We start from the raw sequence: 13408 nt of genomic DNA, 5'->3' as shown, positions 1-13408 counted from the left end.
CACAACTATAATGATACTAGTGTAGAGAAACAGTATAATTGGAATTACTTTCTATTTTATATCTACAAACTGCTGCATGTTAGTGTGTGGTTAGTGCTGCTAGATATGGAAAGGTCACAACCGACAGTCAAACACAAAGGTCAATCAAAGTGACATTGAAACACAAACAAAACAGTGCGTCATACCTCATTATGGGAGTGTTATATAAGGATATTGTTTCTTTGGAACCCTGTTTTCCCTCAATATAGCCTAATTTTCTTCTGTGCTTTTTGCTTTTTCATGTAGATTATTTTGTCTTTCGGTTTTGCAAATCATTGTTCCACTGCAGCAGTTTTCTAATGGATGTTTACTTCTGCACTTGATTGGCACTTTGTAAATATGACCTACAATGTGTAAATGAAGTTATATATAGTATATATATATAGTTTATATATATATATAGTTATACTACTATATATATATATATATAGTTTGTGTTTCAATTTCATCGTCAAATAGAAACTAAAGAGATGGAGAATGATAGAAAGAGAGAGGTGTGAACATTATGCCCCTGAAGCCACGAACCAGCCATTAGTAGCATGGGGAACAGAACAAGAAAGAAACACACACACACATTTATACACATACACAATGAAAACAACAAAACCAGCATATGTGATTCTTCGAACACTCATTTAGTGGTCTGAGCCAATCTCAATCTCCACTTTAGAAAGATAGTAGAATGAACGAATCCCCCAGCACTTGTGTTTACTTCAAAGTGGAAACAGAGTAATGGGCAAAAATCTATGTGAGATTGGATTTTGCTTTAACAGTTAATGACCTTCCCTTGTGAAAAAGAAGTGCACTTTAGCATACTTTTTAAAATACTTTTTTTGGACACTTAATTCTATGTAATTATTTGCAATTTAATGAAAATTATTATTATTATTATTATTATTATTATAATTTTAACTATATTAAATCTAATTATTATGTATAACTTAAAAGTGTTTTTTAAATATACTTAAGTAAAACTTAATTACATCTTTATATGTCATTTTATAATTACTTCAAAGGCTTGACATTAACACCCGCCCACCTGCCAAATGCGGGTGGATTTCAGCAGTCTCTCGTACTAGCCACTTTGTCTTGAATTTTACAAATATATATTTTTTCAATTGTAGTATTTTAAAGAAGGCATCTGAAATAATAAACTTGTAGTGTTGTCAAAAATATGGATTTTTCAGTACATATCAACAATAAAATATCTGAAACGCTTCCAATACTCATTTTCTGCAGAATAGATACATGGTACCAGCTGCTCTCTCTCTCTCTCTCATCTCTCCGACAGTGAGTGACACACAAACTCGTCTCCCTTCACTGACTTGTTTCATTTGCTTCGGATGAATATTGTTGGTCTGACAGAGCTTGAATTTCGGAGTGGAATTGCGAGTATTGTGCATAATTTCACTCATTCCTGCAGATTTTGCGCGCACATAAAGCCACCTCTCCATACTAAATTGAGTTCTTTTTCGCTGCTAATTGCACTTAAACAGACAAATACACACAAAATAATGTCAAAATGCTGGTTTTGGTGAGTGTTCACATAAACACAGTTATGTTTTAAGTGAACGTAAACAGTTGAGAAAGAAAACGCATGTGTAACAGTATAATGGATCTGTGCATCAGGTCTTAAAGTGACAGCAGCCTAATAAACCTGCTGCCAAATTATAATATATATAAAAGATAATATTAAAAATATCTATATGGCAGTTTTTCCCCATTGTATCAATGTCAAAATTGTGGCCATTGAAAATGGCTGGTGAGCAAAAAAGTTAATGTCAAGCCCTGATTAATTCTATTGTCCAAACTGAAATATAATGTCATTTCTTTTGCTTTTATGTCATGGATTTAAATATATCTGTAATTACACATTTGTAATGATGAAGTTGGAATTTAGCACATTTAAAATATATTAACTTTAACTGTACTGAATAACACATTACATTTCATATTATAATCATGTACTTTACATGTGCTTTAGTATCTTAGACAACACATCAAAATAAGTGTACTTTAAGCAAAACTGCGAAAGTGCACTCTCTTTAAGTAGACTTAAGTGGCCTTTTATTTCTATAATTTTATATTATTTGTGCAGTTTTTTTTTTTTTAAATTACACTGTTAAGATTTTAATATTTCAATATTATTAAGCATACTTTGTTTTCCACAAAAGTTTACCTGAAAAAAGAACACCAATGAAGGCATTTAAACACGTTGTTGAGTTGTTAAGCCCAATCTGTGCATGTAAATGGAAGTGTTATTTTCCTTTTAAAGATTCTGACATGTTTCATTATCAGGGGAATGCCAACCGTCTCTCTGTTTGACCCTCACAGAGTCCCCGCTGAAAGGAGATGACAATCAAGTAGATCGATCTTTTGCTGACTCATCCTTGTTCAACCACTGGGGCCAGGATCTGGGGCCAGAGAGTCGCCGAGTGGCCCTCAAGATGTTTCAGTATTACGGCTACAATGGTTACCTCAGCGACCGCCTCTCCATGGACAGACCAATCCCAGACTACAGGCCTGATGGGTGAGTGTCTAGCAGACTGGCCCTGATATACAGTAAAGTTATTTTCGTTCTTCACTTAGGGGTAAAAAGAAATTGAAATACGTGACTAGCAGTTTACTGTTAGCGAACATCTCAACCCCGCCCACACTGCTGAGAGCGGCGTTTAGATGAATATGTACATATGTGCTGTGCGCTTTCCTCTCCATAACAAAATAAACACTAAAATGACAGCAGTGAGAAAACAGCAATTAAGAAAGCATCTGATCATAGTGATGTGGATGTTTGAACCAGCTCTACAATTCAGCAGTCCAGTAAAGTTTATATAGCACTTTATACAATAGATTGCTTTAAATCAAACAGCTTTACATTATTAAACATGAAAAAACTCTTTCAATTAGAATTACGCTTCAATTTCCACTATAAAGCTGCTTTCCAGTGTTTATGGTTTTATTTGTGGACATCTGACCTCGACGGACTGAACAGAGGAAATTAATCGGAGAAGATTTCCACCTCAAAGAAGGTGGGGCCTTAGAGACACACCCACTTATTACATCATCACAATGGACCTATGGAAGTTCGAAGGCATTTACCTTGGCAAGCTGTTTCGAACTCCCAAAACAAACTCCAAACAAACATTGTTTCATCTAATTTTGTTTGAAATGACGTCACATCAGTTCATTCTTTGATTTTGCTTGAAGTATATGGGGGCCTTTACTCACTGTCACATCGATTTTTACTGGAAAACTTTAATAAATTATATTTATGCTTAAAAAAAAATTATATAAATATATATATATATTTTTTTTTATGTACAGTTCACATACAGAAACAGTACTATACTGTATATGGACAAAAATAATGTCTAGATATTTGTTTTTTATGACCCTACAAGTTTGATTAAATAATAAACATTTTAGGAAAAAATATTTAATATTTCTTGAAAAAAAAAAAAAAAAAACACTAAACCTGGTTAAGTTATTTATCTGACAAAATTATTTGACAAACTACAGCTACAGTTTTAATTTACTATGCAAAAAAAAAAAAAAAAAAAAAAAAAAAGCTCACAGGAAAAAAAACAAATCATATATTGACTACAGCAGTGGTTCCCAAACTTTTTAGCGTGGAGTACCCCTGAAGGGATTACCATCCTTCTGCGTACCCCCTCTCTTCCACTTCGAACCTTTACTATTCACACCTTACCAGTCACACCTTTACTATTAAGGGACAATATTTGCCCCCTAAATTGATTTTCCAGTGCATTTGTTTTTAGCTTTATGAATAACTTTATAAAATAAATAATGTTTTAAAATAAAACATGTCCAATAGAGAAATATTCAATGATGGTAACACTAAGTAAAACTTTTAAATATTAAACTAAAACCGCCAGTAGGTGGCAGCAAGTCACTGTTTTTATGAGTGAGTCATCGAGTCATTCGTTCAGTAACGAAGCAAGTGGCTGTGAATGAATCATTGAATCATTGACTCTCACGATTCATTCAAAGCCGCAGAATTGTTCGCGAAACACAGACGTGTGTTGTAGTTCTGCTGTGGTTTTCGTTAGAACTATTATTTCATTGCAAAATACAGTAAATACTGACAGTACTGTGTTTAAAATTTACGTTTTATTTTTTGACCTGTTGTATAATAATGCCATGTTTGCAGTCATGTGGATATTTGGGAACAATTGCATTCTTGCTCGTTATCATCATTAAATACAAGAACTCACACAAGGTATGTTTTTGTATCGGAGAAAGTTTGAGTCTTAAATCGAAATTAATCCATTATCTGTGTCTATGTTTGTTCTTCATGCAAGTAAGTGCTAAATCTCTACTTTTACAAAGGTGCATTGTCGAGAACGACAGTAATTTAGCGCGATTTGAGGCAGCAGATTCGGCACGCAATCTATCATTTGCATGCTGCTTGTTTTACAGTCTATAGTGGATACAGTCATTTTTTACTGCAAATGATGAGGTAATCTGATTAAATGTACTGGATTTACGACATTTTGGCAGTTAGAAATACATGCTCGATTTAAATATTATTTTAAGTTAGAATTAAATGAACTACTCAGCATTTTGTTCGCGTACCCCCTTTTATCACCTCACGTACCCCCAGTTTGGGAACCACTGGACTACAGCATAATCAGTTATTAATATTTAATTTTTCTTTCTTGTTTTTGCATGTGTTCATAATTTCTTTATGACAGCCTGGCCAAAAATAATGTCTGCACAATTAAAAAAATCACAAATAAAACAATTGACTCTCTCTCTCTCTCTCTCTCTCTCTCTCTCTCTCTCTCTCTCTCTCTCTCTCTCTCTCTCTCTCTCTCTCTCACACACACACACTTCCTCTACCTCCATTGTTACCTCGATCCTGTCATCTTGTGTGTGATCAGTAAACCTTGTAAGACAAGCTCACATTAATATCAAGACTACTCTACTGCACTTCTCTCTGCATTGATCATCTTACCTGTTTTGGACTGTGTTCCTGCTGCTTCACTAATAAACTCACCTGTTTGAACTGATCCATCTCTCCCGTCATTGTGTCTAAGCCTGTACGTGGCACAACTACGCAATATGCTTACAAAATATTTTATATTATATTTTTAAAAATATATAAATAAAGGGTGAAGATTTTCCTAGGCTGGACATCACACACTGCTCTGTGTGTATGTGTGTGTGTGTTTTTATTTTTTTATTATTTTTATTTTGTTTGGCCTCCTTTGTCCTTTTATAACAGCTTGCATCCTTGTTTTTAAGTACTTTTCCACGGTCTCTGTTTTTATTGACCTCCAAATAGTTTCTAGTTATTCCCAAATACTTGCTTTTGATGAAAGTTTTGTGCGATCTATCTTTGAATCCATTAAATCCCAACAATAACTATATTTTAGCATTAGAACATTACCTGATTAAAGAGCTTACACATACTGGTGTGGATTAACCATTACAGAAACATAAAAACATGATTTTTGTAGCCACAAATACTGTTAGTTTAGGGCAGCTGTGGCACAAACCTTACACTGGGTGGGGGTCTAATAAATTTGTTAAGCACTATATTATATATAAAAACACTTTTGAAAATATTTGGCGTAAAGCAATAATGTTTCTGCATGTGAGCTGTAAATGGAAAAAAGTTTATTTTTTCAGCTTTTCTTTTTTTTTTTTTTTTTTTTCAGTCTGTTATGGGTTGAAAGCATGGCAACATACGGTTTACACCAACCGACTCTATTTTGACAGGCTCTGAAAGAGGTGTGTGTGGAAAAACATAATTACTTCATAACCTGTAATTACTAGATGTATCTTGCTGGCAGCAACATAAAGAACTCCTTCACATCTGATCACATCTGTTCTTTTCTCTCCTTGGAGCCAAATTGCTATTGAGTACCTGTGTCTGAAAATGTTGAAAACCCACTTGTTATAAACTCCAGTCTGCCAAGAACATCAAAACATTACCTATCATTGTAAAAGACCCCCACTTTTACCAAAAAGGTCTTGTTTTTCTAATTGTCTTCTGTTTGTATTTTCCGGCGTTTTCCACGTAAAGGAGACAGATTAGGGCCTGAAACTCTTAAAAATAAAGTCATTTTTAAACAAATGGTCAGCAAAGAAGTTGCCTAACCTTACGAAAATGCTGATTGTGAACCTCAGGAGGTCAGACTAAATATTATATGAGCTGTTTTATTTTTCTGTAAATTTTGCATGAGGTTTGTAGTCTTGCAACTCTGTTACAAAAATTTGGGACATGTCTAAATACAGTTTCAAACCCCGATTTGTGTGATTTTGTTATTTTCTAGCAATCATTTTTAAATGAACAAATTAAATAGACAACATTTATAAAATTTAAGAACTACATATATTAATAAAAATGGGTAAGTTGTTTGCAAATTTATTCTAAATTAGGCTAATGTTCAGCTATTTTGGGAACAAATACTGGATTGTAGCCTTATATTTCCCATAAAATAAAGGAAAATTATAATTATAATTATTATTATTATTATTGATTATGTTACCAAAGTTAAAATAACTCAGGTAGCAGGGTTGAATGGATAGGCATGATAAAATGAATTAGATTATTTAATTGAATTCTGATTATACAAACCCAATTCCAAAAAAGTTGGGACACTGTACAAATTGTGAAAAAAAAAACAGAATGCAATAATGTGGAAATTTCAAATTTCAATATTTTATTCAGAATACAACATAGATGACATATCAAATGTTTAAACTGAGAAAATGTATAATTTTAAGGGAAAAATAAGTTGATTTTAAATTTCATGGCATCAACACATCTCAAAAAAGTTGGGACAAGGCCATGTTTACCACTGTGTGGCATCCCCTCTTCTTTTTATAACAGTCTGCAAACGTCTGGGGACTGAGGAGACAAGTTGCTCAAGTTTAGGAATAGGAATGTTGTCCCATTCTTGTCTAATACAGGCTTCTAGTTGCTCAACTGTCTTAGGTCTTCTTTGTTGCATCTTCCTCTTTATGATGCGCCAAATGTTTTCTATGGGTGAAAGATCTGGACTGCAGGCTGGCCATTTCAGTGCCCGGATCCTTCTTCTACGCAGCCATGATGTTGTAATTGATGCAGTATGTGGACTGGCATTGTCATGTTGGAAAATGCCTTTCTTCCCTGAAAGAGACGACGTCTGGATGGGAGCATATGTTGTTCTAGAACTTGGATATACCTTTCAGCATTGATGGTGCCTTTCCAGATGTGTAAGCTGCCCATGCCACACACACTCATGCAACCCCATACCATCAGAGATGCAGGCTTCTGAACTGAGCGCTGATAACAACTTGGGTTGTCCTTGTCCTCTTTAGTCCGGATGACATGGCATCCCAGTTTTCCAAAAAGAACTTCAAATTTGATTCGTCTGACCACAGAACAGTTTTCCACTTTGCCACAGTCCATTTTAAATGAGCCTTGGCCCAGAGAAAACGCCTGCGCTTCTGGATCATGTTTAGATATGGCTTCTTTTTTGACCTATAGAGTTTTAGCCGGCAACGACGAATGGCACGGTGGATTGTGTTCACCGACAATGTTTTCTGGAAGTATTCCTGAGCCCATGTTGTGATTTCCATTACAGTAGCATTCCTGTATGTGATGCAGTGCCGTCTAAGGGCCCGAAGATCACGGGCATCCAGTATGGTTTTCGGCCTTGACCCTTACGCACAGAGATTGTTCCAGATTCTCTGAATCTTTGGATGAGATTATGCACTATAGATGATGATAACTTCAAACTCTTTCCAATTTTTCTCTGAGAAACTCTTTCTGATATTGCTCCACTATTTTTCGCCGCAGCATTGGGGGAATTGGTGATCCTCTGCCCATCTTGACTTCTGAGAGACACTGCCACTCTGAGAGGCTCTTTTTATACCCAATCATGTTGCCAATTGACCTAATAAGTTGCAAATTGGTCCTCCAGCTGTTCCTTATATGTACATTTAACTTTTCCGGCCTCTTATTGCTACCTGTCCCAACTTTTTTGGAATGTGTAGCTCTCATGAAATCTAAAATGAGCCAATATTTGGCATGACATTTAAAAATGTCTCACTTTCAACATTTTATATGTTATCTATATTCTATTGTGAATAAAATATAAGTTTATGAGATTTGTAAATTATTGCATTCCTTTTTTATTCACAATTTGTACAGTGTCCCAACTTTTTTGGAATCGGGTTTATAAATAATTTGAATTGCTGGATACAGTTGAGAAAGTCAAGACCTCTAAGATGAGACTGGCCAAAAACAACATTTTAAGTTGTGTATAAATACATTGGTTCATTTTAGTAATACTTTAACAAATCTTACATGGGATTTGTGTTTTAAAAACTAAAAGGACACATATTTGTACCCTTTTCTTGGAAATGCCTTCACATATTAACATTTGTGTTTTGTCTGTTCCTGCAGGTGCAAAAACATGTCTTACCCATCCAACCTCCCGCAGGTTAGTATAGTCTTCATCTTTGTGAATGAGGCACTCTCAGTCATTCTGCGCTCCATCCATTCGGCCATGAACCGAACCCCCCACCACCTGCTCAAAGAGATCATACTGGTAGATGACAACAGCAATAACGGTAGGTTTACACACAGCACAAAACGCTTAACATATTTGTTGATTGTATTATGTTTGCCATTAATGAGAAGCATTAGTGAAGCTACTTCCTGTGAGACTGGAACAAAGCAGCAGAAACCACATGCATTTCATTTTAGTTTTCTCTTGTGTTGGACTGGCTGGTTCTCAGTGTTGGGCTTATAGTCTTAATAATTACCGCTGTATGGCTTCTCAACATTCTGTCTTTAATCTAACCCTTCCGTCTCCTTAATTAGCAGCTCTGATCATTGGATTAAAGTGATTGGTGAAAGAATACTAATCAGCTGAAAACTGAGAAATATTTACCCCAGGAAGATTAAACCTAATATTGTTTCCCCGACACCATGTGCCTCATGTTCTGGACTAATGATGCATTTAGTGGATTTGTTTGCTAGCCTTTAATGGAAGCATATTATAGGCTTCTTGCTCATTATTGCATTATTTTTTTTTTTTTGTCAATTGTCCAATTATTTTAAGTTAATATTGTGTGAAATAAGTGTTAATTTCAGCAATGTTATGAACATCATTTCCCAATTTATAAATAAGTTGAATTATATTAAATTTTAATATAATATATCTAAATTGCCACTTTCAGTGGTTAAAAACTTGTTCAGCATCCACATATGTTGATGTTCATCCATACAGCCCCAAACCGTTGCTCCCTGGCTGCTTTATTCTTGTTTTGCAGGAACATAATAAGCTTTGACTATCTTTGGATATTATACCTTGAGGAAAACAAGTTACTTTTTTGGGGAAAGTTACTTTTAAAAGTAATGTGTTACAATATTGTGTTACTCCCTAAAAAAAGTAACTAAGTTACTTTTCTATGAAAAGTAATGCCTTGCGTTACTTTTGTGTTACTTTTCCTCACCTGGGCTGAACTTGCTTGTTTTTAATAACAAAAAAAAGTTATATTTTTGGCAAATGTTAAGACCCTTTCACACCAAAAGTGAAATGAATAAGCCTCAGCCTGAAGGAAATGCAAATTAGCGTCAATCTGTTTTTGTGTAAGTGAGATGAGTGCATGCTCAATTTTAGTCTAGAACTACAACAACCATCATGTTCACACAGCGCACACGACTCTACACTTACTCCCAATTTCTCTCAACATGAGGACAGGAGAGTCTTTAGTCATTTTCCCATTTAAAGAGTCATCAGTAACTTGCATTACTTATTTGAAAAAGTAACTCGGATATTTTGTTGTAAATGTATAAATATTGTTACTTTACTAGTTACTTGAAAAAAGTAATCTGATTACGTAACTTAAGTTACTTATAATGCGTTACCCCCAACACTCAAGAAAAGTACATTTAGCATATGTTTAAAAAGAATACTTATGTAGGTAATATACTTAAGTGTGAACTTAATCTAATGTTTTCAGATGCTTAATTCCGTGTTAATTGCAAATAAATGAAAATTTTGAACTATAAATGAAAACTTTGAGCTATAAGTATACTGCCAAAAGTACTGGCAAGTCTTTAAAGTTAACTAAAATCTACTTTAAATGTAATATCAAATAACACACTACAGTTAAAATTATAATCAAGTAATTTGCATGTGCTTTACACTGCAAAATAAGTGTACTACTTTAAAACATGGCAAAAGGTTATTTGAGCATTGATTTAAAATGTACTTTGAAGTATAACTCTTAATATGATTTTATTACAAAGTGCACTTTTTAAAAAAAATACCTAAAGTGTGTTAATAAACATAATCTTTAAAGGGGACCTATTATGCCCCTTTCACAAGATGTAATATAAGTCTCTGGTGTCCTCAGAATGTGTCTGTGAAGTTTCAGCTCAAAATCCCCCACAGATCATTTATTATAGCTTCAAATTTGCCCCTATTTAGGTGTGAGCAAAAACATGCCGTTTTTGTGTGTGTCCCTTTAAATGCAAATGAGCTGCTGCTCCCGCCCCCTTTCCAGAAGAGGGCGGAGCTTTAACAGCTCAACAACAACAAAGCTGGAGAATCTCACGCAGCCAAAATGAGGATTGTCAGTAACGGTGTTCAGCCTTACATTGTTCAAACCGGAGTCGACACTGATGGAGAGACTCAGGAAGAAGTTACAACTTTTAGAATGAAACTGGACGTTTCCAAATCCAGACTTTAAATAGTGTTCTCTGCTCATATGTGCAGCCAACGACAGAACAGTTAGCATGCTTTGGTCGAACTTTTATCATGGCGTTAGAACTGGTACTCCGTTTTCACTTGAGAAAACAAAATGGCAGTGCCGTGGGTGGAAACATGCAGATTAAGGGGCGGTAATATTATAATATAATTTCCTACGTCACGAGGGAAGCGAAATCTAAGCGGCTCATTTTATCACATGCTTGCAGAGAAAGGCTTGCCAAAACAAAGTTACTGGGTTGTCCTTTTTCACGTTTTCTGGGTTGGTATATGCACCGGAGACCCGATTATAGTGCTTAAACATGGAAAAAGTCCGATTTTCATGATATGTCCCCTTTAATTTAATACATATTCTCATAAAAAGTAAATTTATCTTTAATTTTTGTCTTAATTATGCTTAATTTTTGAATTCACAATTATCTACAATAATACATGTACTTATTTGATGATATATTCTCTGAAAATACATCTAAATAAATTATGCAATTTTGCTTCTCAAGAAAATTTATTTTGAAGGATGTTTAGATATTTTTACTGTTATTTTTACTTTAATTTTTATTTTTATGCAGTGTAAGTCTAAGTCTCTCTCTCTCTCTAATGATCTGGTGGTTATTCATCAGTTGTCAGCTGAGGGGGCATTTTGTCAGCTCATTCTCAGGTTTTGAGGAGAGCGAGATTAAATTTTCTTTGGCCTTCACTGAAGGTTGACAGATTCTCTGTTGGTCCCACTGTTGACATAAAGTCTCATGTTGAGTGGCCGCTTTCACGACCCTCATCTAGGAATGTAAAGATAAGGCTGTCAGAATTCACAAGATTATTCCAGCTAAAAGAGTGGGCCACTGGTTCTCAAAATGGTACAATTAGTGAGGAATCACCTAGGTCACTTTATCCTCTTTCTCTTCATGTCAGTTATTGTGTGTGTAGCACTATAAAATAGTGTAAGCTGAACCCAGGAGTGGCTCTCGTATTAGGAAGTGATGCCGAGAGATACTCACAACTGAAAGGACCTGGCAGCCTCCACAGAGCTGTGGGGGTGACGACAGTTAGAGGCGATAAAACTACCAATTCAAGCCGTAATGACAAAACTAAATCAGTTTCAGCAGACACACTATGTCCTGACACACTGGATGGAATGACACCAGCAAAATGTCAAATGTCAAATGTCATTTTTTATTTTATTTTTTATTTATTTATTTTTTTTAACATGACGACATATGCTAGTCGATGAGCTGAATCAACTCCACAGCAACTACACAAATGTATCCACTAACCATTCAGAAACGTCCAGTTTCATTCTAAAAGTTGTAACTTCTTCCTGAGTCTCTCCATCAGTGTCGACTCCGGTTTGAACAATGTAAGGCTGAACACCGTTACTGACAATCCTCATTTTGGCTGCGTGAGATTCTCCAGCTTTGTTGTTGTTGAGGAACTGAATCGCGAGCTGTTAAAGCTCCGCCCTTCGCCCGACTAATACAGTATTACTTCTTGTAAAAAGTTGGAATAATAGGTCCCCCTTTAAGGTTATTTATTATTATAGATGTTTTTAATGAAAAACGAGACTGATTAGCATTGTCTTTTTACAGTGTTACATTTACATAGTACATTTCAAAAGTATAGAAATCGATGAGAATTGTTTTTCAGTTAGTGAAAAAGCATGAGAGTCTCAGATTACATGACTGCATATGTCAAAGTGTCACTTTATGTGTCAAAAAGGCTAAAAAGGGCCAAAACATTTCCACAATTTTCTGATTATATCAAAATATTATTTGAGTGATCATTTCAAAGAAATTACAGACCACGTTTACACGCGTAGTCTATCGCTGTCCCTGAGATGTTTGTTAACCAGCTGTACATGCAGCCAAAGGAACTGCCACAGTGCTTTTCTGTAAAGCTGTTCTGGCTGGGCATTGTGGGTTTTGAGCTGTTAGAAGGAATGTTGAATTGATTTCATGAATGTTGTATTATATTGGTAAGAGCTTCACATTCAGTTCAATACAGCTTAGCTGTCCCAGCTCCAGGAGTCCATATTGACATACACAAAGATTGAATTATTCACTTTGTAAGACCAGGGAAAATAAGGACATCTTCTAAGAGGCAAACCAGGTTTCATCAGAGAACTTGAACAAACGTTCATACCAATAGGTCTCTATAAGATTGACAGACAAGACAGGATGTCCATTAAAGGTGCCATCGAACGTTTTTTTACAAGATGTAATATAAGTCTAAGGTGTCCCCTGAATGTGTCTGTGAAGTTTCAGCTCAAAATACCCCATAGATTTTTTTAAATGAATTTTTTTAACTGCCTATTTTGAGGCATCTTTAACTATGCACCGATTCAGGGCTGCCCATCGAGCTCGTGACTCTATAATACAGTGCATTTACAAAGTTCACACAGCTAATATAACCCTCAAATGGATCTTTACAAAATGTTCGTCATGCATACTGCATGCATGCTTCGGATTATGTGAGTATAGTATTTATTTGGATGTTTACATTTGATTCTGAATGAGTTTGATGGTGCTCCGTGGCTAAAGCTAACATTACACACTGTTGGAGAGATTTATAAAGAATGAAGTTGTGTTTATGAATTATACAGACTGCAAGTGTTTAAAAATGAAAATAGTGACAGCTCT

General features: G+C 35.1%; 1 protein-coding gene across 2 annotated transcripts in view; it reads left to right on the top strand.

Moving 5' to 3' along the window:
* galnt18b (UDP-N-acetyl-alpha-D-galactosamine:polypeptide N-acetylgalactosaminyltransferase 18b) overlaps window positions 1-13408 on the top strand; it is a 127149-nt gene that overhangs the window by 50886 nt on the left and 62855 nt on the right. Inside the window, exons 2-3 of one of the 2 annotated variants that reach the window (XM_048186268.1) lie at window positions 2338-2569; window positions 8462-8628. In XM_048186268.1, the coding sequence (XP_048042225.1) occupies window positions 2338-2569; window positions 8462-8628 (399 nt within the window). The remainder of the gene's footprint in view (window positions 1-2337; window positions 2570-8461; window positions 8629-13408) is intronic. The other variant, XM_048186269.1, reaches the window with a different exon arrangement.

Source organism: Megalobrama amblycephala, linkage group LG3 (genome assembly GCF_018812025.1).
Source record: "Megalobrama amblycephala isolate DHTTF-2021 linkage group LG3, ASM1881202v1, whole genome shotgun sequence".
NCBI classification, from domain to species: Eukaryota; Metazoa; Chordata; class Actinopteri; order Cypriniformes; family Xenocyprididae; genus Megalobrama; species Megalobrama amblycephala.
Note: the sequence above shows the minus strand (reverse complement) of the source record. Positions and strands in the feature narration are given on the sequence as shown.